At 39.6% G+C, this 21,889-nt stretch overlaps 1 protein-coding gene across 1 annotated transcript in view; it reads left to right on the top strand.

The window, feature by feature from the left end:
- The window catches only part of galnt18b (UDP-N-acetyl-alpha-D-galactosamine:polypeptide N-acetylgalactosaminyltransferase 18b), a 51,323-nt gene extending 35,935 nt beyond the window's left edge, over nucleotides 1-15,388 (top strand). Inside the window, exons 7-11 of the mRNA XM_040204086.2 lie at nucleotides 3,662-3,847; nucleotides 6,924-7,061; nucleotides 9,297-9,392; nucleotides 11,633-11,797; nucleotides 14,626-15,388. Coding sequence (XP_040060020.1) covers nucleotides 3,662-3,847; nucleotides 6,924-7,061; nucleotides 9,297-9,392; nucleotides 11,633-11,797; nucleotides 14,626-14,772 — 732 coding nt within the window. The 3' untranslated portion in view covers nucleotides 14,773-15,388. The remainder of the gene's footprint in view (nucleotides 1-3,661; nucleotides 3,848-6,923; nucleotides 7,062-9,296; nucleotides 9,393-11,632; nucleotides 11,798-14,625) is intronic.
- The last annotated feature ends 6,501 nt before the right edge of the window (nucleotides 15,389-21,889 follow it).

Here is a 21,889-nt window from a genome sequence, read left to right as displayed (position 1 = left end):
TTCATCCACACAGAAGACATGGAGGTGAAGACGCTGGTCACTCACATTTGCAGCTCACACAATCCGTTTCTCGGCTGTTGGTGGTGAAGCAACGACAGGTCTCTCAGCCCCATGCACACTACTTCATCATGGAAGAATTCCAAAGCTTCACACACTTGCTGTACCTAGTTGCAGTTGCTAAGCTATGATATGACAGTAGTCTCTCCATAATGATCGAGCACGGGGATAATTGGGTTGCCTCGTATTAGTGTAAAATGTACAAATGCACTGCTCTTGTCGGTAATAGCCAGCGCTTAGCCGGTCTAACGATACTGGGGACATGCATGAGCAGCAGAGAAATGTGGTTTGAAACATTTGATGTGTGCATTCATCATTTGGAACCTAAAAATGTTGGAAATCATTGCAATTTACGCAGTTTAAAGCTGCCGCTGTTTGTTAGTGAAGGAGAAGAAGAAAAGAAACATGTTACAGCCGTCTTTTAAGCCTGCAGGGGGTGAGAGTTTGTCAGTCTAAGGATAGATTTAGTGTGAACTACTTTAAAGCAGCCAAACGTACACAAACGCGGTTGAAAAAAGTTCATAAAATGACTAGTTGAAAAAGCTATCCATTATGCTGGGGAATTGTATTTTTTGTAATTCAAATTGATATTGCTTCCCCATAAAACAGAATCATTACTATGCCTCATGCCCTCAAAGATTGTGCAGACTTCCATCAAAATCCACGTTAAGCCTCTAGAGGCCCTGCTCGATAACTGGCCCTATTGTAGATAGCACAATTCTTAAAGCACTTCCACTTGCATTACCTTTACATTAAAGCTCTTTAGCTCTTGCTCTTATCCAAAGCAAATTACAATGAGTGCAGCAGTAAAAAATTAGCTTAGGCTCGGGCTGATGGTGCCCTGGTAATAGATCTGAGCAAACAGTTCTGTAATATGAGACCTTCTCTGCAAGGAAAATAAATAAGAGGCAGAACAGCAAGATCAGACTTAGACAGGAGCATATTTGTATGAGGATGTGGCGTGTAATACTAGTGGGAGCAGGGGACGTGAGGCATTTCTTGAGGAGATGGGTTTTTAAGTTTACAAGGGAAGGGAGTGGTTGTGCACTGAGATTGTTCCGTCACTCTGGAGTCAGGGAGACTGGGTGGAGTGAGGACCGGACTTCTAATAACCCGAGGTAGACCGAATGTCGCGAAGTGGCGATTGGATTTGTTCGTATTCAAGTGAACGCAGCATAATACTAGTCCTAAATAACGTGCACCAAGCCTCAAATTTTGTTATTTTCTATTCCTTTTACTCCTTAGTGTCCATTTCTCGTCTGAGGTGATGCCACCATCTTGGGGCATGTAGGTTCTTGTTGCGGATGCTGTTGAGCCGCGCTTTCCACTTTGACTGCAGACAAAGAAATTGTATGAGTCACGCATGCAAATTAGAAGGTGCAAGGGGAGTGCTTTATTAGGAATATCCCACGATAAAAGAATGTTACATTTTGAATGGAATAACAATGCAGTCCTCGGCTATTAGTGGAGGTCTTCTGCTGTGTGTTGGCAGTAATGACCCCGTTCTTGTGATTCATTTGGAAAATAGGCAGCAGACGATTGGTGGTTAACTGCAGGGGGCACAAAATCTGAACCATTTGTTTTATTGTTTGAAAGGAAAGTGGACACTGAAGAATGAGGGCAGGGGGGGCTGAAGGGGGGGCGTCGTTGCACATAGGCTGTGATTGACTGTGGCTTTTAGAAAGTGAAGGCACAATTGATCAAATGTTTCACTGCGCAGTTGTCAGCATGAACAAATCTTACAGGTCATGTGTTAGGTTGGGTCCAGAGGGATAAGAGCGCGACAGATTATGTGTTGATTCAAAATTATGTCATTTATTTGCTTTTGGAAAAGGCCCACAAACAAATATATCAGTCAGCAATTTGGTGTTTCAGTGTGATGCTGGGACGCCACTACAAAGCAGTTTCTATTGAATTGAAATAGAGACGTTATTTCAGTATTATTTACTTATTATCTACCCACACTGAGCTGACAAGCTTAATTCTTTGTCCATCTTAAATTCGGAGAAAGTAATTATACATGATGTTCCTCATATATCTTCACACTTGTTATGTTGAGAGAAATCTCTATGTAGAAATACTGCACATGTTCAGCATTGTACTGCTTCCCTTTAACAAGGTTTTTGTGCGAAAATGCATACTGTGATGGGTCATTGAGTTCATAACGCTCAGCTAATTACCAGCTCTGGATTTTAAATGGGCACTTCCAGCAGGGTTTGTTTTTTTTACTGTTGCAAAAGCCACTAAAAACAATAAAAACAGTGAAGGGGCCATTTTCTCTTGAGTTACTATCAATAACAAAACACCAGCCGCCTGTGGCCACACATGCTTGACTACAAACCGAACACATTTACATGTCATCATCCGTAATGATGCTCATCTGTACCAAAAACTGTTATATGTTTTTTGGTAGCAGCTTCTTTGATAGAAAGAATACATTTTACTTAAACACAAAGGGTGTCAGCTGCACAAGTTGATCCTTGCACAGCAGCACAAGCGGTGATGATTTCAACCTTATTCATACTGAAACTCCGGGTGTCCCGGATGTTATGCGCAGCACATTCAAATAGTTTCTGGGGATCCTCAACAGAATCCGGGAGTGACATCTCCTTTGATGATTCCATACAAATGAGCGCCTGTGAACAGAGAAGGACATATTCATTGCTTCTGCTGAGTCTTTGAGTCTATTCAAATTCTTCAGATGCGAGTCAGTGGTGTTGTGCGGCCTAATTTATTTCCTTTCACGCTTTGATTCTCAAATAGTTATCTTCAAAGTTTTTGTAAATCCCCTTTCTTTTTGATGCACACATGTTAATCAAGAGATGACAGAATAATTTGAAATGTCAATGGCTCATATGGGCAATTAGAGCTGTTCAAGAATACACAACACAATTACATTACAAAACATAGCAAACACATGTAATGTGTCATTGCATGTTGATTTGAGGTGTTTGGTGGAAATATGGACAGCATTGTAATAACCCAGACACGAAAAAGTCAACTGCACCTTGTTTTTGTTGCTTCCTGTAGACACAGACTGTCTGAGCAGAACGTCACACATCATATAATGCTGCAAAAAAGAACATCTGTGACACAGGAGTGTCATCACGTGCACACAAAATACATTTACCAAATATTCATTGAGTTGTCTGGAGTCTTTTTCTGTCACCGTTTGTTGGATAAATCCCATTTGGGAAAAGATTGCAGAGCTCCCAGCACCACGGTCCTGTGCCTCCCAGAGGTCTTCATTATATCAGGTGTTAGTGCCAATGGCTTTCAGTCATCAAGGACTCAGGCTGCTCCTCTTGTGCACTGGGAACAACGTTTCCCACCACAGGGACCTCCTCCTCCCAGTCAGTGATACAGTAGGCTTCTGAGGTGACGACGAAGGGCCTCCGTCTGTTGACCAAAACATGCTTTAAGCCGCCTAGAATTGAATTAAGGTCATCGTCGCCCCCTGCACTGAGATCCTTCTAAATGCTCTCAAACCTCTGTCGGTCTTTACGTCAGACAATAGAATCAGAGGGGTTCCTGAAGCAGACTCCTTGCTTGTAGATTAACGACAGTATTCTCCCTCCTTTGTGTTCGTTATGTTTAAAACCAGGTTTGGCAGTGTGGCGGCAGTGTGGAGGTCCTGCCCTGTGCTCGCATCGCGCACATAGAGCGCGCCCATAAACCCTACACAGAGGATCTGACGTCTCACGTGCGGCGAAATGCCCTAAGGGTCGCGGAAGTGTGGATGGATGAGTTTAAAAGCCACGTCTACATGGCCTGGAATATTCCCATGGAGGTAAGTGAATCATGCTGTTTTTCAGCTAGTCATGTGTGATCTTATGCATTAACTTTGTTGAGGTCCAAAACGTATCACATTGTTGTGAGAATACAGGCAATTATCTGTGTGTAGTCATGTACGATGTAAAGGTATCATTATTGTAGTTTTTATTTTTTTGGAATATGTGAGTGTTTTTTGTATTGTGTGAAATTCTGATGAAATTTTCACTAACAAAAAGACACATTCGCAGTACAATTACTGCCGTTGTATTTTCATTTCATTACTATGACGGACCTGTTTCCATTTGTCCTTTTTATCCAAATATTGTTTTGCCCTTTGGCCTTTACCGGATGGTACACAGTTAATATGCTGACAGGAAATTCAAGAGTTGAGGTGATGTAATGCGGCATGCGGCTTATCCACTAGACCAGAGTCCCTTAGATTACCTTAAGTCCACTGCCAAAGAACCATTGTTACTGCAGGGCCCTATGAAAGTAGCACATAGTTCATGGATCAGCAGGAACGCACAATCTGGGTAAAAGTCTGTTTTTAAATTAAATCAATCCTTTAAAGAAGACTGATTATTGTTGTTGACACATGGTTAAAAAAAGGAAACCACACAACTGTCTGTGTAACTGAACACGAAAATGTATCAAATTGCTTCAGAGTTTTATGTCAGCTGAGGTGGAATCATGCAGGCTTAACTGCATTCTCTGTTTAACACAAACCTCAGCCTGCTCACGTGTCCCATTTCTCAAATGTCAGATGTCAACCATAAACTGGCTGCAGGCTTAATTGACAGAAGGCAAAGTAGTTTTTTTATGTCATCCAGACACAGGATTTGGTGTTGCTGCCTTTTGCATCATTATCCAAAGGTAGCGTTCTCACACAAGTCCGAAAGAAGACACAAACACACAAACATACAAACAGATGACAAATGTATTGCACCAACAGGCAGCTCCATTCTGCAGCCACCTTATCTAAATGTCACGGGGTTGAGCGTCATCTGCTGCTCTCCCGCCACCACAGATGTTGAATCAGGCCCCGGACACCTCCAGAAGGCTCAAATGAAATGATTTCGTGGTACTTACAGAATGGCCTAAATTAAATACGTGCCACAGAATAAATAAATACGTAATGGGATTCAATAAAGCGTTCTGAATGGGGACATTGGGAGTTAGAAAATGTGATACAAAAAGAAAACACAATAACATTTTAAAAAATGAATTAAAGATTCTGGATTACAGCTGATGCTTAGTAGCAAAATGATAAATAATACAGGTAGAAAAAAAGATCTGCATAATTAATTAAATTGAATTATGTATTTTTAAAATTGGGCGGCACGGTGGCGTGGTGGTTAGCATTGTTGCCTCACAGCAAGAAGGTCCTGGGTTCGTTTCCGCCCAGTGGCCTTTCTGTGTGGAGTCTGCATGTTTTCCCCGTGTCTGCGTGGGTTCTCTCCGGGTTCTCCGGCTTCCTCCCACAGTCCAAAGACATGCTCTGGGGATCAGGTTAATTGGGGACTTTAAATTGCCCGTAGATGTGTGAATGTGAGTGTGAATGGTTGTATGTCTCTGTGTAGCCCTGCGATTGGCTGGCGACCAGTCTAGGGTGTACCCTGTCTATCGCCCGAAGTTGGCTGGGATGGACTCCAGCCCCCCCCACGACCCTGTGTGCAGGATAAGCGGTTTGACAATGGATGGATGGATGGATGGATTTTTAAAATTTCACTTCATTTCATTAACAATTCAAGACATTGTCAAAAAATAAAATACAAAATGTCACACAGTTTCTATGAATATTACTAATACAAAATGTATATGCTGTACGGTTGTATTAGTGTTGTACATTAGTGTTTTGTGAGTCATTTTTATTTGATCTCAAACTGGATTCAGTAATTTAAAATAAATAACTTACTCCATTGTCTTATATTAGAACCCCTGAAAGGCTTAAGTCAAATGTTTGATCACAGAAGCTTTTTTTCTTCTCCTGCATAATCTCAAAATTTAAATCTATGAATGTAAATCCAAGTTATGAATAGATGAGGCGCTTAACAGAGTCTGTACTCAAGAAGCATAATATTTAGCCGGTGCTTTAGCCTCCTGAATTGTCAACACTTTTGTTAAACTTAACTTGAGTGTTAAATTCATAAAGTCCAATTGAGCATTATCTTGTTTTGGAGTACCAGAGAGCCAAATATGCAACATTTTGCACCAACTTTAGCTTTAGAGTTACAAAAAAGGCATGAATAATGTCAATGACGATACAGTATTCAACATGGGGCAGATGGTAATGCATTGGTGGAAGAAGTACTCAGATCCTTAACTTCAGATCAAAGATCAAAGTACCCGCTTAAAAAATTCAGCATTTGAATTACTGAAAGTACATTAGGGGTTGAATGATCTTGAAATATCAAAAGGCACAATTAGTCATTTTGCATTCAAATCTGCCCCTCTGACTGAGACTATATATTATGTATGATGTTAGTACAGTATTCAGGTGCATCAATAAAGGATGCATTTTACTGTTGTTGCTTCATACAATGTTAGGCAGTTTCCTAGAAATAGAATAAGAGTAGGAGGGATATTGAACTGCCTGCCCTGCTCATTTATATAGTTCTAAATGAAATTGTCTGTTTTATGGTTTGTGGTCTTACAACCAATGTCAGCAGTGTTGTAGAGTGCGTTACACTCAATAGTTTCTAAGTCGTCCAGATCCACTAAGCCAGCATTTTCATTTTTTTCTGTCCCTAGTTGATGCTCATCATTTAGCCTGCGTCTACAATCACATTCACAAAATTGTAAAATCTTGATATAAAATGTAACCAGTAGATTTAGTCATCAAATAAATGTAGTAGTGCAGTAACAACTGCAACAATCAGCAGCTCAAATATTTCAGTTGTTTTGTTTTAAACCAGAGCAGGAAAAAATCCATATCCTAGAAAAGCTATACAAATCCACAACAAATGGCTGCACTGTATTCCTCAATGGGCCTTCTAACTGATTTACTTGTCAACTAGTTATAGTTAATCAATCGTCTGCTTTGTGTACATCTATTTGTCTTTGTGTGTGTTTGTTTGCTTGCTTGAACCCAGGACCCGGGCATCGATATTGGCGATATCTCTGAGAGGAAGGCTCTGAGGAAGAGGCTGCAGTGTAAAACTTTCCGCTGGTACCTGGTCAACATCTACCCGGAGATGAGGATGTACAGTGACACCGTCGCATATGGAGTAGTAAGCCGCCTACCCTCTTCTTCCCGAATGCAATCCGGCGTCTGGGAAAGGCAAAACAAGTCTTAACCGTGCCTGAGCAAATCATTTTAATCCCCTGTGCTTGGGATCCGGATGGCTGCTGTCAAGAGCACATACAGTTCACACAGAGAAGGAGGTTTGCTGCAGCAACTTTACCCCTCAATTTAGCCGTTGCAAAGGAATAGTTTGATTAGCGTAATGAAAATAGACTCATTTGAATATAGATCTAGTATTTCCAATTTTGCAACAGAATTTTAGTAGTGAGCAACGTTAGCAAAAGTAACAGCCAATGGGGGTTGGCAGTGTTTCATAGTTGTTCTCAAACAGCTTTATTTCCACTGTCCTCCCACCTCACATCACTGTGGTAGACCCTAATTCACAGTGACACACACGGCGCAGTATTATGACACCACTTTCTATGTTGCATGGAGGATTTTTGTTATTACAAAAAGGGGAAAGGGTGCATCGGTGTAGTGAGGAAATAGGCCGGCATCATTACATTCATTTCCCTCAAGTAAATTGACCTCATTATTCTATATTTGTGACATGCCTTTGATGGGTTAGTCAGTCGGGGCGGTTTGAAGAGTTGTTACATGCATAAATATATTTCTTTTTTTTTTGCAAAAACTTTGACATTTCCGAAGGATGTTTTGTGGTCTAATTTATTCATATCTCTCTCTTCCTCCGCCTGATATAAAAATGTGGGTGATGGAAGGTGCAGGCGGAGGACACTTTTCTCCCTACAGCTCCGTAGGGCTCTGCATCTGCTCAGTCGTGTCCAGATGGAGCAGTACAATCGAATCTGAAGGATGTTGCGTCTCAGTCAGACACACACTACGCATTACGGAAGCTAAAGATGCTCTAAATGCCTGTGTGCTTTAATCTGATGTTATCCCCGCTGGTGTCACTGTTGCATATTTGCTCATCTCCACTGGTAGACCTGAGCTGTCTGTGGATTTACTGATTCTTAGATAGAAGTACAAATCTCCTGGGCCAACGGGGAGCTGAGTCTTCCCTTGGCTGTTCTCTGATCTCACATCTCCTAATTCACACCCCACGCAGAAGCACTCTCCATGGGGATCCCCGCAGAGCAGTTTGTATCTCGCAATCAGGCAGACCCTTGTCATGATGTGCATGAATAACCCTCCGGGCCTCAAAATCTTGTCTTGTTCATCAACCGCAACGCTTCTGATTAAATGGTTTTATGAAGCAAGATTAATTAAGAGAATTTTAAACATTTTTTTTACAAACTTCTTCTGTTTTTCTCTAAATAGCAATTAATATTTATATTATATTTTTTGGTGAGTCTCAGAGAGTAGACCAGCTGGATGCTGTTATTGGATTACCATTCTTCTTTTGCTTTTTTTGTTTTAAAACACCTGTCTCACACAACCAAATGGAAACATTTACATATGAACCAGCAGGTGCTTAGTGTTTGCCCGTAGTTTCCCCTGAAGACAACATAAAGTACTGCAGATTTGCGCATGTTGAATGTGCTGCTTGCTCACTCTCACTGTGTTTTGGCAATATTATCTTTTCTGGGAACACCAGACAGAAATTATGTGCAACCATTACTTGTTGTCTAGTCCACAACATTTTATTCACGTCACAATTTCAAACAAATTTGACTTAATCAGGATGGTGTTTAAGGACGTTTTCGGTTTCCCAATAAAATGTACAATCATATTACATTCAGGTCACAAGCAATACTAATCAGAAAAGACAGTGTCCCATTTCTTCATTAACTTGTGACAAAGAATTACAAGACAAATCCAGATACCTATGAATACATAATAAAACAACATCAAACATAATTTTAGTATTCTAAACAATAGATATTAACCCATCAATGAGCAAAAAGGTTGAACATCTATTTTTCTATTCTCAGCTAAAAATGTATTTATTCTTTAAATCTCACTTACTTTTTTCAAAGACAGTATAGAATATAAACTCTTTCATCTCTCAGAATTGGTGGGTAACTATATCCTTCAACAGCCTTAAAACCCCTGAAAATATGACTGCAAATCTTAAAATCTCCCATCTTACATCTTAAAACATCGGTACAGAAACCACCATTCGCTGTAGCAATACTACTGGATTAGTCTGTGCTTACATACTGTACATCTATCACACCATTTTGCCCTTAAACTAATCCTATATTTTGTTTCTTTGTTAATGTATTTGTCTTTTCTGAATGTGTTTTTCTCCGTCTGCCAGCTGAAAAACTCTCTGAAGAGTGATCTGTGTCTGGACCAGGGGCCGGAAAATGATAACGTCCCCATCCTGTATCTCTGCCACGGGATGACTCCTCAGGTTAGAGCCCTCTACCTACACAGCGCAGTTTCATGCAGCGCGCAGCATAAAGATTTAATATACCAACCCTATATTGTGTTTACATCTCAGGATTTCATTTTCATTTTGAAGAAAAACAACGTTCAGATTGAATCGAACTCAGTTGCCCTTTACAAAAACACACCTATGTGTTAAGATACATAATATACTGCGTTTTACATAGAGCTTCGTTTAATGCTAACATTTCCTGGCTAAGTCCAGCTCTGAGTAAAGTGCCACGTTATTGAAAAAATCAAAAATCCTGTTTTTGTTTTTTAGATCATAACTTTAGATTTGTCCCTCTCTCCAGTTTTCCTACACCTAGTCTTCAGGATCATATCGACCGCTTGCTTCTTTTTTTCCTTGTCCAATGTCTTGAAGACCATATCTGTAGACTACGTGTCCAGGATATATCCCAGCCAATAACAGTCAGTAAGTGTCTTCAAATGTTAGCACAGCTACAGATACTCATTTACTCTCTCCAGCGTCTTCGAGCGATTGATTTCTCCATCCCATTATATCTGAGAACATTGTTTTCAGAGATTGTTAACCTTGCCGTAACAATTGTAAACTTGTCTCATAGAGTGATGCTTGATCTTACATTATCCCGCTTAATTCAAATGAACCTATCAGGGGTCTCACACTCATTGTGCCGAGTATTGATATTTACACCACAGTGCAAATTAAAACAGGAGAAAGTGTCAGGCGTGTATATTATTGTGGATTCTCACAGTCCTTGCAGAGACCTAGATAACTTTAAAAACTGCTAATTATACATCTGTTATATTCTATAAAGCTCAGATAAATCCCGGCATTTGGAACAATGGATTTGAGCAGCACCAGCGTTCCTAATGAGATTAGTGATCTCCTCTACAAGACAAATCTAGTCTGCTCTATTTTTATGTTTCAGTGTTACATGTTGGAGAGGGATTAGACCCCGGATTGACTCTACGATGACACATATAACAAATATTTGCTTTAGTCATGTGAAATGTCACTGAGTTGCTTTGGGAGACTTGTTTTCTTTGTATCCGAGGTGCTGCTGAAATTGCAATACATCAACGCGCTGAAAGAACATTACACAGCGGCACATGAAAGGAGAGCGCATTCCAAAGCTTACAGCAACACGTTACGGACTCTACGAGAGCGTGTTGTCAGCAGACATACAGCACAGCTCAAGCCGTAACAAAATATACTGACTTAGCACAGCAACAAAAGAAAGCACAGCCACACACGGCCTGGCAGTTTGTGTTGCTCCCAAAAATGAGCAGCACAAATAAAGAATTCACACTCGTCAGACCGTTTAACGTGAGGTGTGAAGGAGGCAGGAGGCTGTTTGGGCGAGGTGAGATGAGACTAAGAGAAGGATAAGAGTGAAAACCAGATGATCGCAGAATATTCAAACATAAACCTGTTTTTTACATGTCTTGGTGTGCTTCAACAGCTATTCAAGGTGCCAGACAAGCGTATGAAATGTACACTAGACTTTTACGGACAAATGTTCTACTTCTTTATACTCTGTTTAGTCCTCTTTAACATTTGAATTATGCATACCAATATATGGTAATAGCTGTTAAAATGTAGTGTTCACTCAGTAGAAGTATATTGAAACGTAATTGCATTAATTCAGTTGACTTTCCACCTCTGTACAATACACAAATTGACATTTTCATCTTGTGCAGTCCAGCCTTGTTGTTTCACGACCTCTAGCTTGTCGCTGTGTACACCACAACAAACCAAAGCTAGCGTTACGCCGACAGACTGTGAGCACTGCTCTGCCGGTCTGTAAACATAATCCCAAGATTCCCTCTCTCTTCCCTCTATAATGCTCATACTGCAAAGCCTTTTTTCTCTTTTTGAATGCGGATCATTTCTTCTCCTGCCAAATTCCTAAAAATGATTTTCAGTTTTTGCGAGAGAGGAGCAAATTTATTCTGGTTTTCCTGACGTTACTGAATTAATAATTAACTTCTTTTGTCTTCTTTTTGCTTGCCTTTTATTGTCTTGAATGAATTCAGGATAACTGTATAAATATGCATATTTAATCTATGTAAATGTATTTTTTCAAACCCAAAGACAACCGAGAGCAATCCTCATTTTGCTGCATATTTTATTACCTACTGCTCTGCAGGGACCGTCATTGAAATGTCAACCACAGCAGTCTCAGCCCACAGTACAGAACTCAGCAATTTGTTGGTAGCACGATGTGTTGTCTCCCGCAGAACGTGTACTACACCAGTGCTCAGCAGCTCCACATCGGCCTCCTCAGTCCAACAGTTGATGATGACGACAACAAGTGCCTGGTGGACGTGAACGGCAGGCCGCGCCTCATAGAGTGCAGCTACGCCACCACCAAACGCATGAAGCTGCACTGGCTCTTCACTCAGGTGACCCACCACCCCGATTTTGTTAAGTTGTTAGGAGAAAAGGAAATGTTGAGGTAGCTTTTAATCGTGAGAGTGGTTTGGTTTACTCTATGACCCCTGAGTTATCTAACTCATTTATACATCAAGAGTAATTGATATTTAATAATTGTCTTCCTGCATTAGCTGCGTGTGCAAAATGTGTTTTGACAGAAAAAGGAGCCACCTCCCAAAATGCCCCATGACAGCGGGGCAGTTGGATTTACTGATTTGTGCTCAAAATACCTCATATTGTCTGCCATGCTGTCAGTGCAGTGTTAATTATAGATTGTACTGCTCTTTCAATCATGTCATTTTAGATAAATAAAATATTGGTTCGGCGATATCACTGCTGGACTGTCGCTGCAAGTGCATGTGTTTGGTTTTACAGCGAGATGAAGTGAAAATGTAAGACGGTTTTACATGCTTGAGCTCATGCATCAGACATCCTCACAACTTTAAGTGGTTATTTTAGTTAAGTTTGCATAATTTAGTACGCAAGATGGGGACCTATCAGCAATGTCGACAGTATCAAGTCACTGAAATATATCATCAATCTTTCACAGTTTTGACTCTCTATGTAAGTATTGAGCTCAAACTGAAAACTGATTTTCTGATGGCTCCATAGAAACGCAAAAGCTATTATGAAGATATTATTAATGTTATAAAAATGTTATTAGGCAAGTTTTTCTAAATGACTTCACTTCCGCCATCCACTTTATAAATCTCTTGACCAAGAATAAGTGATCTTGATAAGCCTTGATTAGGGAAAGAAATTAAATGTGTTCTTGAATGTAAAGATTTGACATCTTGGTAGGTGCTGATTAGTAAAGCAAGCACATGTTCAGTGGGTGGCATCAGGAATCAAGAACATTTATTTCCAAAGTATGTTAGACATTCAAGGAACTTGAACATTGAACAGTAAGACAATGAAACAATGGACAACATCTTTTCTGCCCGTGTGTTTTGAGGGTGTGTGGGTGATACGTTTTTATGTTTCTGTAACAAACACAGATTCTTCTGTATACAGGATATAATTTTTAAAAATCAATGGCAAACTATATAACCCAGAGTCCAACAATATCCTCTCCATATGCCATTTACTCACATACACATTCATCATAATGAGAACTTGTGAATGCTGAGTAAAAGCCAGTTACCGTTTTGTATTTACAGTGATTCTGGCTCGTTCCAGTCTTCTGAATCCCCACTCACAACTTTAATTTGTTTAGGCATTTGTGGAGTTGTTTAGGCAGGATTAAGCATGCAGACTTCATTCAAGAGACAGAATAATTGCTACATCCCTGGATTGAAATAAACTGCTCCATGCCTCTTCTACTGATGCTTCGTTGTCTACTAAATGAAGGCCACAGAACCGACATGTCACTCGTCCAAGCTGTAAAAGATTTCAGCTAACACGAGTTAGAGAACAAAACGACGTTCACCCTGTATTAGACTTAACTGAGATAAAGAATTCATTTTAAAATAAGCACCTCCATACTCAAATCTGTTTTTAACATGAAACTGAATGACGATTGAATCTAATTCATAATGCCTGATTTAGTGGTTAGACACTTAGTGGTATGAAAATCACTCCGACAGCACCCATAACCAAGGATGCACCAACCAAATGTTTGAGCTGTTTTCTGAATAGGGTTTAAACAGGTTTACGGTGTTTCTTTGTCAGCCTTGGTAGGCTCACTTTTACATTGCAGCCTTGGAAATCTTGGCTGTGAAGTTTGTGTCTGTATAATATAACTGTTGGAATATTATATTATACTATATTCTCTCATTTCTGCTTGATCTTGCAAACAGCAGTTTGTTGTTTCCAAAGCCTTTAGTTGGAGTTGAAACTTCAGGTTCAGCTCAGCTCAGTTGTCATGGAGATGGTTAAAATGTTAAAAAAATAATAGTATACAAAAATTTAACAATCTCTGCAGTTCCCTGCTGAAGCTGGTGTAAACTGTAGTAGGGATCTGAAAGAAATCTGGCTTTTGTGGCTGCTACCTTTTAAGTAAAAACATGCCTTAATTACCTCTTTCACTGCTTTTATGAGCTGGCTCGGGACACCGCCGCATTTTGGTCCATAAATGCCCACTTTCAGCAGTTATTACCATCTGTTATCTATAAAATATAGATGTATTTTGGACCCCACGGATGGGCCAAACTCTGGCCAAAGAGTAATTTGGTTCAGTCTACACAACCTGTCCAATCTTAAGGTCTTTTTTCTCCCGTGTCCCCCGGCAGTGCTCTCATAGTATTGAAAAAGTGTTCTCTTTGCAGCTCTCTTCACACTGTATTGGCTGTTGAAGATCTTCTCTTCCATCACTTGCCCCTGGTCTGCCCTGAGATCATAATGAGAAAATCCTCCCTCATTTATCCGGACATGCAGCAATATTTTTGCTTGCTCCTTTCGGACACTTGCAACGGCTGATACATTACAGTTTTAAAATGATGATAGATTCCAACAATATTGTTATGGCTTTGAAACTGAGGTTTTTATTCCTTTGTTTTTGTGTCTGGTTTTCCTCTTTTCTTGTAGTCCTTTCAAAATCTTGCACCTTGCTAGGAACAACGCTAATGACCACACTGGCAATTGTCCTGTTGTTTTTGCCTTGAAACCCTGTTGATGCTATCTAGAAGGGCCAATGAGGATGGTTGTGCGATTCAGCCAAAATGCTCATGGCGCTTCAGCTGCACACATCCATATCCATTTACAGCGGTACGGGTTTAAAGGAGGAAAGTTCTATTGTGTACAAAGATGTTCTCTAGGGGCCGGCACAATTTTCACCAGCCTGCTTTTATCTTTTCAGGGAGGATCCATTCAGAACAGGAAATCAAAGAGATGCCTGGAGCTCGTAGTGAGCAGCGACAATGAGTTCGGCTACCAACTGGCTCTGCAGAAATGCACCGGACAGAAGTGGTCCATCACAAACGTGCTGTTTAGCGGCTCCTTGTGAAAGCCCGCTTGAGGGAACACTGGACTGCATAGATGAAGTTGTTTCTTTTGTGTGCACATTTGTGTGAAAGAATAAGAATTGGGAGCCTGACAGAAGAGCGATAAGTAGTTGAACGCGACTCTTTTGAGCACAGCAATGTCTTCTTATGAGCTGAGTTGACATCACATCGTAAATGTTAAACATTTTGCATACAGGAGCAGCCATAGTTGGCAGATATTTTGCAGACTTGACAAGGTAGTATGAGGTACATTTTGTGGTAAATACAGCACAGTCAGATTTTGTTTTGTAAAAGATGTAATGGGTCCAATATTTTTTTGTACTTTGTTCATAATTGCTACTGTGTAGCAAGTTTTCTGAACCTTTTTTTGCTGTAATTATTTTTATTTAGTGTCTCAGGGTTGTAGGTTTATTATGCGATTCAGCTGAACAGGTGGGGAAATATTGGAATAAATCTGAAAATGATTATTTTATATGTGTAAATATGTTGGTCATTTGTTATATATAACAGTAAAATAATTGATGTAAACTACTGAGTGCAAATGTTTTTTTTCTGTTCAAATCTTAACAAAAGATTTTCCCTGCAAATGGAATTAAAATGATTGGAATTTACTCTAAATACCAAATGGATTTTTTACTGTCAAACATTTTGTTTCAAGCTGCAAGTTGCAAACAACTTAGATGTAAAGATGTAAAGTTTGCAGTGACACTTCTAACTGATGGACATGCCCATGCCTTTCATGTAGGCTTGCAATGGGGTGAGAGGCGTTTTACTTTGCAGGATATACACCATAGATCAATCATTCAGAATGTTAAAACTAAAAATAATAATTGTTGGCTAATTTTACAACATGATTGTGAAGTGTACATAAGTGTGTTTCTCAGGTGGATATATTTTTTCACTTTTGCAAGGCCAGGAAATTAGCTTGTCAGCTGATGACTGTTTTCTTAATTTGCATCATTAAGTCTATTTGCATTTCAGTTTTAGTGAGCAGAACTACTAACAACTAACTTAAAATGACCTTTTATTGAGCTGCACAGACTAGTGCACACGCACGGCATTTAGAAAAGACAGCCATGGAAGCAATGTTGTCAGTTTGTAATGCGAAATGCAAAAGCAGAGGCAGAGAAATGGGGCTGCTTTCTGCTCTGACTGTTTTGTGCACCTGGGGAGGAGACGAGTGGCACAGCCTGTTTTCAACATGTCAGTCCTCATTACCATGCACATTCAAGCAGAGCTCGGCAAACCATTGGCATTAAATATACATGCAAACCCACTTTCATCAAAAGGACCTCCCTCACTAACACGTCTTAATATATGCAATAACAGCGCCTCTGCCTGCTCAACTTTTGAATGAAAGCAATACACCAAAACAGTATTCTGATGCACATTACTTACTTCTGCTTTTTGGTGACCTCTTGTGCTGATTTCCTCATGGTGCTTGTCACAAACATTAATTTCAGCTTCAAAATGGCTGTAGATTGGGTGTCTGTGTGTGTGCGTGTGTATATTTACTTAATTAGTACACATACATGCATCCCCCTTATTGATTTAGCACATCATCTCGTACCACACAATTAGTATGGTTTCTTTTTCATCTCTTTTTTTTAAATGTTGGCATAAAGTACACTGCCGAGATGCATTCTCTGTAATTGTGCAGTAAAAGATGCATCCAACTGCATCCTACAGTGATTGAGCTGTCTGTGTCTGAGCAGCGGTTACATGCAGCGTCTCTGAGAGGAGCGGGCCTGATGGTGATAACACGTCTGTCTTCCTTTTGACATCCAGCATTTGCGAAATTATAGTAAATTACAACATGATATAACATCGAATTATTAAATCCAATTCAAACATTATATTCAACAAGACGGATTGATATTTCCTCATTGGACACACCCATTTTCCTGTTCCTTCTTTTCCAACTCATTCATAGTTCTTCAACAGCTTTTTCATACAGATTAAAGGCAGCAAATATATTTTAGTCTCAGCTTTTCAAAATCCAGTATTGATACTCGCAATTCGTCTAGAGATTGCATTATCCTGTTATTTTAGCTTTGCTACAACAGGAGCAAAGAGATCGTATGGTAGTTGAGATTTGGATATAAACTCTAATATAAGCTCTTGCTCAGAGTAATCGCATGCAAATACTTCCTTGGTACCTACCATTAAAAATAAGTAAATTCGTGGGATCAAAACCAATGAGTTTAGGGAAGAAGGAAATTACTTATTTTTTTAACTTCAGTGGTACTTAATCTTGCAATGGAGTTAGTCATGGTGTGCTTTATTCCTACATTTTTATACAAAGTATGCCTCCTTTTCATTACCGGTGTCTTTTGACAAGGAATTTAGGTCATTTTAAGAGTATTTAAAACGGTGTCTATCAAGTAGAAAAGCATATTTTCAAATATGTTGAATAATTCCTTGATATAAAACTATACGTTAACCCCCCCTCACCCTCCCTTTCTCCGTCTATTTCTATAACTAATAATATTTTTGTCTCTTATGGGAGGAGGCTCTTAGAGGCAACCTATTATACCATGTCACTATTTTCTGTGCCCAGCATAGCGACATAAAACATTGAAGAATTCATTCCTGGCAGAAGCCTTGGTGTGGTCGGGAGAATCAGCTGTTTTTAATACCACATGGCATTGTAGAGCAGCTTGTCAGAAGGGAGAATAACAACCTTCTGGTTGCAGGGAGGTTTCCTCTGTTCCGTCTCTCCTGCAGGTGAGCCACAGGTGGCTGAAGGGAAGCTGTCAGTACCTGCAGGGCATGTAGGACCACACACAGAAAAATAATCCAAGCAGCTATACTTGTTAGTTGAAAAATACATTAAGGATTTGAAAGGAATCTCCACCCACAATAAGGAGACGACCGTGTTCGAGTGAAAATTCGGCTTTAAGCTGAATTTTTTTTCCTGAACAGCGCATGTGGGCGAGAAATCTGTTCACCATACAGCCAAAGTGCTTCACATGTGGATAAATGTCACTGCTAATTGTTTTCTGTGGAAGTGAATCTGACTCATAACTATGTTGCCATGACTACTAGTCCTAAACTGTATCTTCTCAGATATCCCCAGGCAACAGACTATAGGTGAGCGCATCAGCTGACAGGGTGTAATGGCCCGCAGATGCAGATGTAAGCTTAATCTTTTCCTCTTTTTATTTCACGCTTGAATTCTTTGACCTATGCAAGTGAACAGGCTGACAAATGAATTGTTTTTCATGCATATCTATCCATGCCGAATGGTGGATAAAAGATCATGATCATGAAAAGGCGAGTGACGGGTAAATCCTGCCTGATTATACAGGGAAACATCTTTCACAGACTTTAAACTGCCTAATTAATCAACAAGATGAACAACTCATAAATGAGATACCTTTTTTTTAATGCATTAATTACAACACAATTTGGGGGGAAAAAAAGTTCTCACTTAATAAAGTTAAGATGCCATTATTTTGAAATTAATTCAGTGTCCAGCAGTTACAGAGCAACATTAGCATTCAGAGGAGTTGTGTTTTGGGCCACCTGGTAAATAGTAGCAAACCACTTTTATCAACTCTGTTTTGGTCTCCACCATCTCCTGAGAGAAATACAGTGGTGTGAAGCCCCTCCCACTGTCTCTCATGCTGTTCAACCTTAGTTCAACCTCGCATCTCCCTCCTTGTCAAATTTGTGATTGGGCACTGAATGTTCCGCCGCGTTCAACAGCTAGTTGCCAATGTTGTCTTTGTTGCAGTGCTGCGTACGCACTTGATTGTGAGTTTATAGGTTTTTTGTTGAAAATAATTGCCTGCTGCACGTGGCAGTAAACAAACAATGAGCTGACAGAAGCTAAAATGCAGCGTAGAACTCATGGGAACTGCAGAGTCAGGGGACTCATAATCCTTTGATTTATTTTTAATTAATATATTTTTTTTGCATGAATCTTGTTGCTATTTTTCCTTTTCTAAGTTGAATGCTGCAGGTCCTTAATAGTCACTTGGTTTTCAGCATTAAAACCATTCACCTATTATTAATTCATTCAGATTATCTGCCATCCAAAAACTCATATTTTAACCCACATACGGCTCATTTTGTGAGCAGCTGGGCTCTCAATATACTTTACTTTTGCTAGTGTAGTTATATTTAATAACTGCTAACAAGTTGAAGGATTTACATAGACAATGACTGTGCCGAGTCATCTTGACATTTTATCCATTTCAATTTAACTAGCTTTTGACAGTGATGGACGAGGCTCCAGGAGGAAGCCCATAAATCAGATTAAACAGTGAAATGAGTATTGACTGTATTATTTGCACTCTGTTTGCTGTTAACTGTAAGTAACCCACAACTTGAGTTAAATCTGTAGAACATATCTGTTACTATTATTCCTCTTTTGAAGAACCACAGATCAGATGCCACTGAATCAGTGATCATGAGGTGTCAAACCTGCTGCAATGCGATCCCTCTTTTTTGTATTTCTGTTAATTAATTGTTCTGGCTAATTAATGATTAATGTAGGATCTGATCAATATATTTAACCTAAAATTAATAAATAAATGTGGTTTACATTTTTTACCTCCCTCTGAGGGACATAAATGGTGATAAAACCCTCATATATTTACACAGTTTCTGAAACAAATATATGGAAATAATGAAGCTGAATGAATCGAGCTCTTTTCCCACAGATCGTCTGGAGGTATATCCACAATGAAGATTTGAACAGAGTACACGTTCACAGTATTTTCTCCTCCTCCGTCTGCTGAAGCATCCACAAGGCTGAGAACCCAGCTTTATTATGGTCTCCATGATAGAGGGGCAAGGGGGCAGAACTGGAAGGTACTGCAGCAGTCAAAAAAACAAACCTTTGTAATAATATCATTTAATATTTGGTGAGTTTAGATGGCCTAGTCTGCATATGCTCACATTCCAGCAATGCAAGTTATATGTACAGTATAATAACTTTACCCCACACTAAGCTCACATCCCAATTAGTTTTTGCTTCAAAAGGTAATCAAAGCAAGGCCACGGGAAACCCAGTCTAATAATCACACACGGTAGTTCAATCAGTGCTTTTCACATCTATTATCTAAGATTACAAACATATTTATGGTCTATTTTGCTGTGACAATAGTAGTATCCCATTGGCTGCTCACTGACCACATCCACCCCTGACACTGCTGACCAGAGGAGTGTTATACTTTCATCTAAATGAGTGGGCGACGCTGCAGTCCATTAACTCCAACATCGTCTAATCACTGCAATCTGGATGTAGACTGTGCCACTACACTTCTACAGGGCTGCTGAGAAAGACATCTTTGTGAGACTCCATTTCTATTCTTGTCCTCCTTGCGCACTGAGCTGCATTTGATAAGAGATCCTCCCGAACACAAATTGATCATGAAGGCTTCTGCAGCAAAAGCTCATATGTTTCTGTTCTTCCATGGATTTAGATCTTTCTAACAGATTTCACTTCTGTCTAAGTAAACACAGGAGCTCTGCACAGCATGTGCATCTATAAAAGATGTGTGGTTTCATGCTGATTCCAGGGACCAGAATTGTTATGTCATCTGTCTTTTTGGATTCACAAAATCCAAAGACATGGGACCGCCATCTCGTCCTGAATTCTCCTGAATGAAGACTTGGTTGAGAGACATGATGGCTTCGCTTCACCTGTCTCACACAATTTGTCAATCAACCTGCGCGTCTACAACTCTTTCACCGGCCGACTCACAATCTAATCAAATAAAGCAATGGAATACAATTGTATTGATAGAGGTAATGGCATTTACATTCATGATACATTACATTTAATCGGGAATACTATTCAACACAATTTTTAGCTGTCTTTCGGAATTATTTAGATAACTTATCACTTATCTCCAACTTTTTGGGCTTTTGAAACCTTGATTTTTTTGTTCAGATATGTGGTGAATTTATTGGACAATTTGAGGAGTTTTAGTGGTTTCTCGCAGCTTAAAACAAATCTTTATTGTTGAATATGTGATGCCAAAGTAGAATTAGACCAGGCAGTCGGTGTTTCTGCTATTGTTGATGTCTGCAAACCAGGATGTTGTTTAGACTAGCAGATATCTATATCCAACCATGTGTAGTCAGATTGATTTGGATGGATGCATTTAAGAATTTATTGATGTTTATGTGCCAAAGAGTGATGAAGAGTGATGGCCCAAGGAAGTTACTCACCTGCACTTGCTTGAAGATCACGGTGCACCATGTTGAATGGCATCTATTAATTATAACACATCAATATCGCTGAGATGAAGCGTCTGCTTGAGACCCAGAGCAGCAAAGCGTTTGAAACATCAGCTCAATTGAGGTAGAAGAAATCCTTTATATCTTTGATTTGAATCTCTTATTAAAAAGATGTTTGAAGTCCAAAAATCATGCTGACCCAGATGCAAAATGAATAATCACTGGCAAACGGCATCTGTCAAGCAGATGGGGAGCAATGATCTGATGGCATGTTCTTTAGAAAGAGAGAGGCTCATTTCTACGGCCACCTGGCTCTGAACTTATTAATACTATAATCTTCAGCATATACTGCAGGAGGAAACCTATCAATACCTCCGAATATCCTGCAAGAAGTCAATTAGAATACAGATGGCTGCCTTATTGAAACTCAGAAACAGGCTTCTATCTAATAATTTGGAGATATTTACTTTATGAACCCCTCACGTAATTCCATAAAGTAATCACAAGAAAGTGACCCCTGATCAGCTCTTTCTGGATTATTCAGACTGTAAAAAAACATTTCCACTTCACAAATGTACTAACAGACATCTATGTATATAGTCAATCTAGACAGTGGATAATAGATGAATGTTAGGAGCGCGTATTTTTGGAGATTTGGTTTGATCCGCACCGTGTTACCAGGTTTCACAGCTTGCAGATGTCATCAAAAGTCTACATTTCAATTCCCTTTTTTATTCTGCCTGGATTTCAACTGTGGGTAATTGTTTTAATTTCCCGACTAAAAGATGCTAAAATAACATTCTTGATTTTGGCCCAACTAAATATGTTGGAATGTCGGAACGCCTTTTCTGCATTTGGTGATCTCCACCACTAAAACAGGTCGTTGACCTCTACTCTTTTGTTCACAGGGAGCGTAGGTTCTTC

The sequence above is a fragment of the Gasterosteus aculeatus genome, chromosome 12 (genome assembly GCF_964276395.1).
Source record: "Gasterosteus aculeatus chromosome 12, fGasAcu3.hap1.1, whole genome shotgun sequence".
Classification (NCBI taxonomy): domain Eukaryota; kingdom Metazoa; phylum Chordata; class Actinopteri; order Perciformes; family Gasterosteidae; genus Gasterosteus; species Gasterosteus aculeatus.
This window is presented reverse-complemented; position numbering and strand designations above follow the sequence as displayed.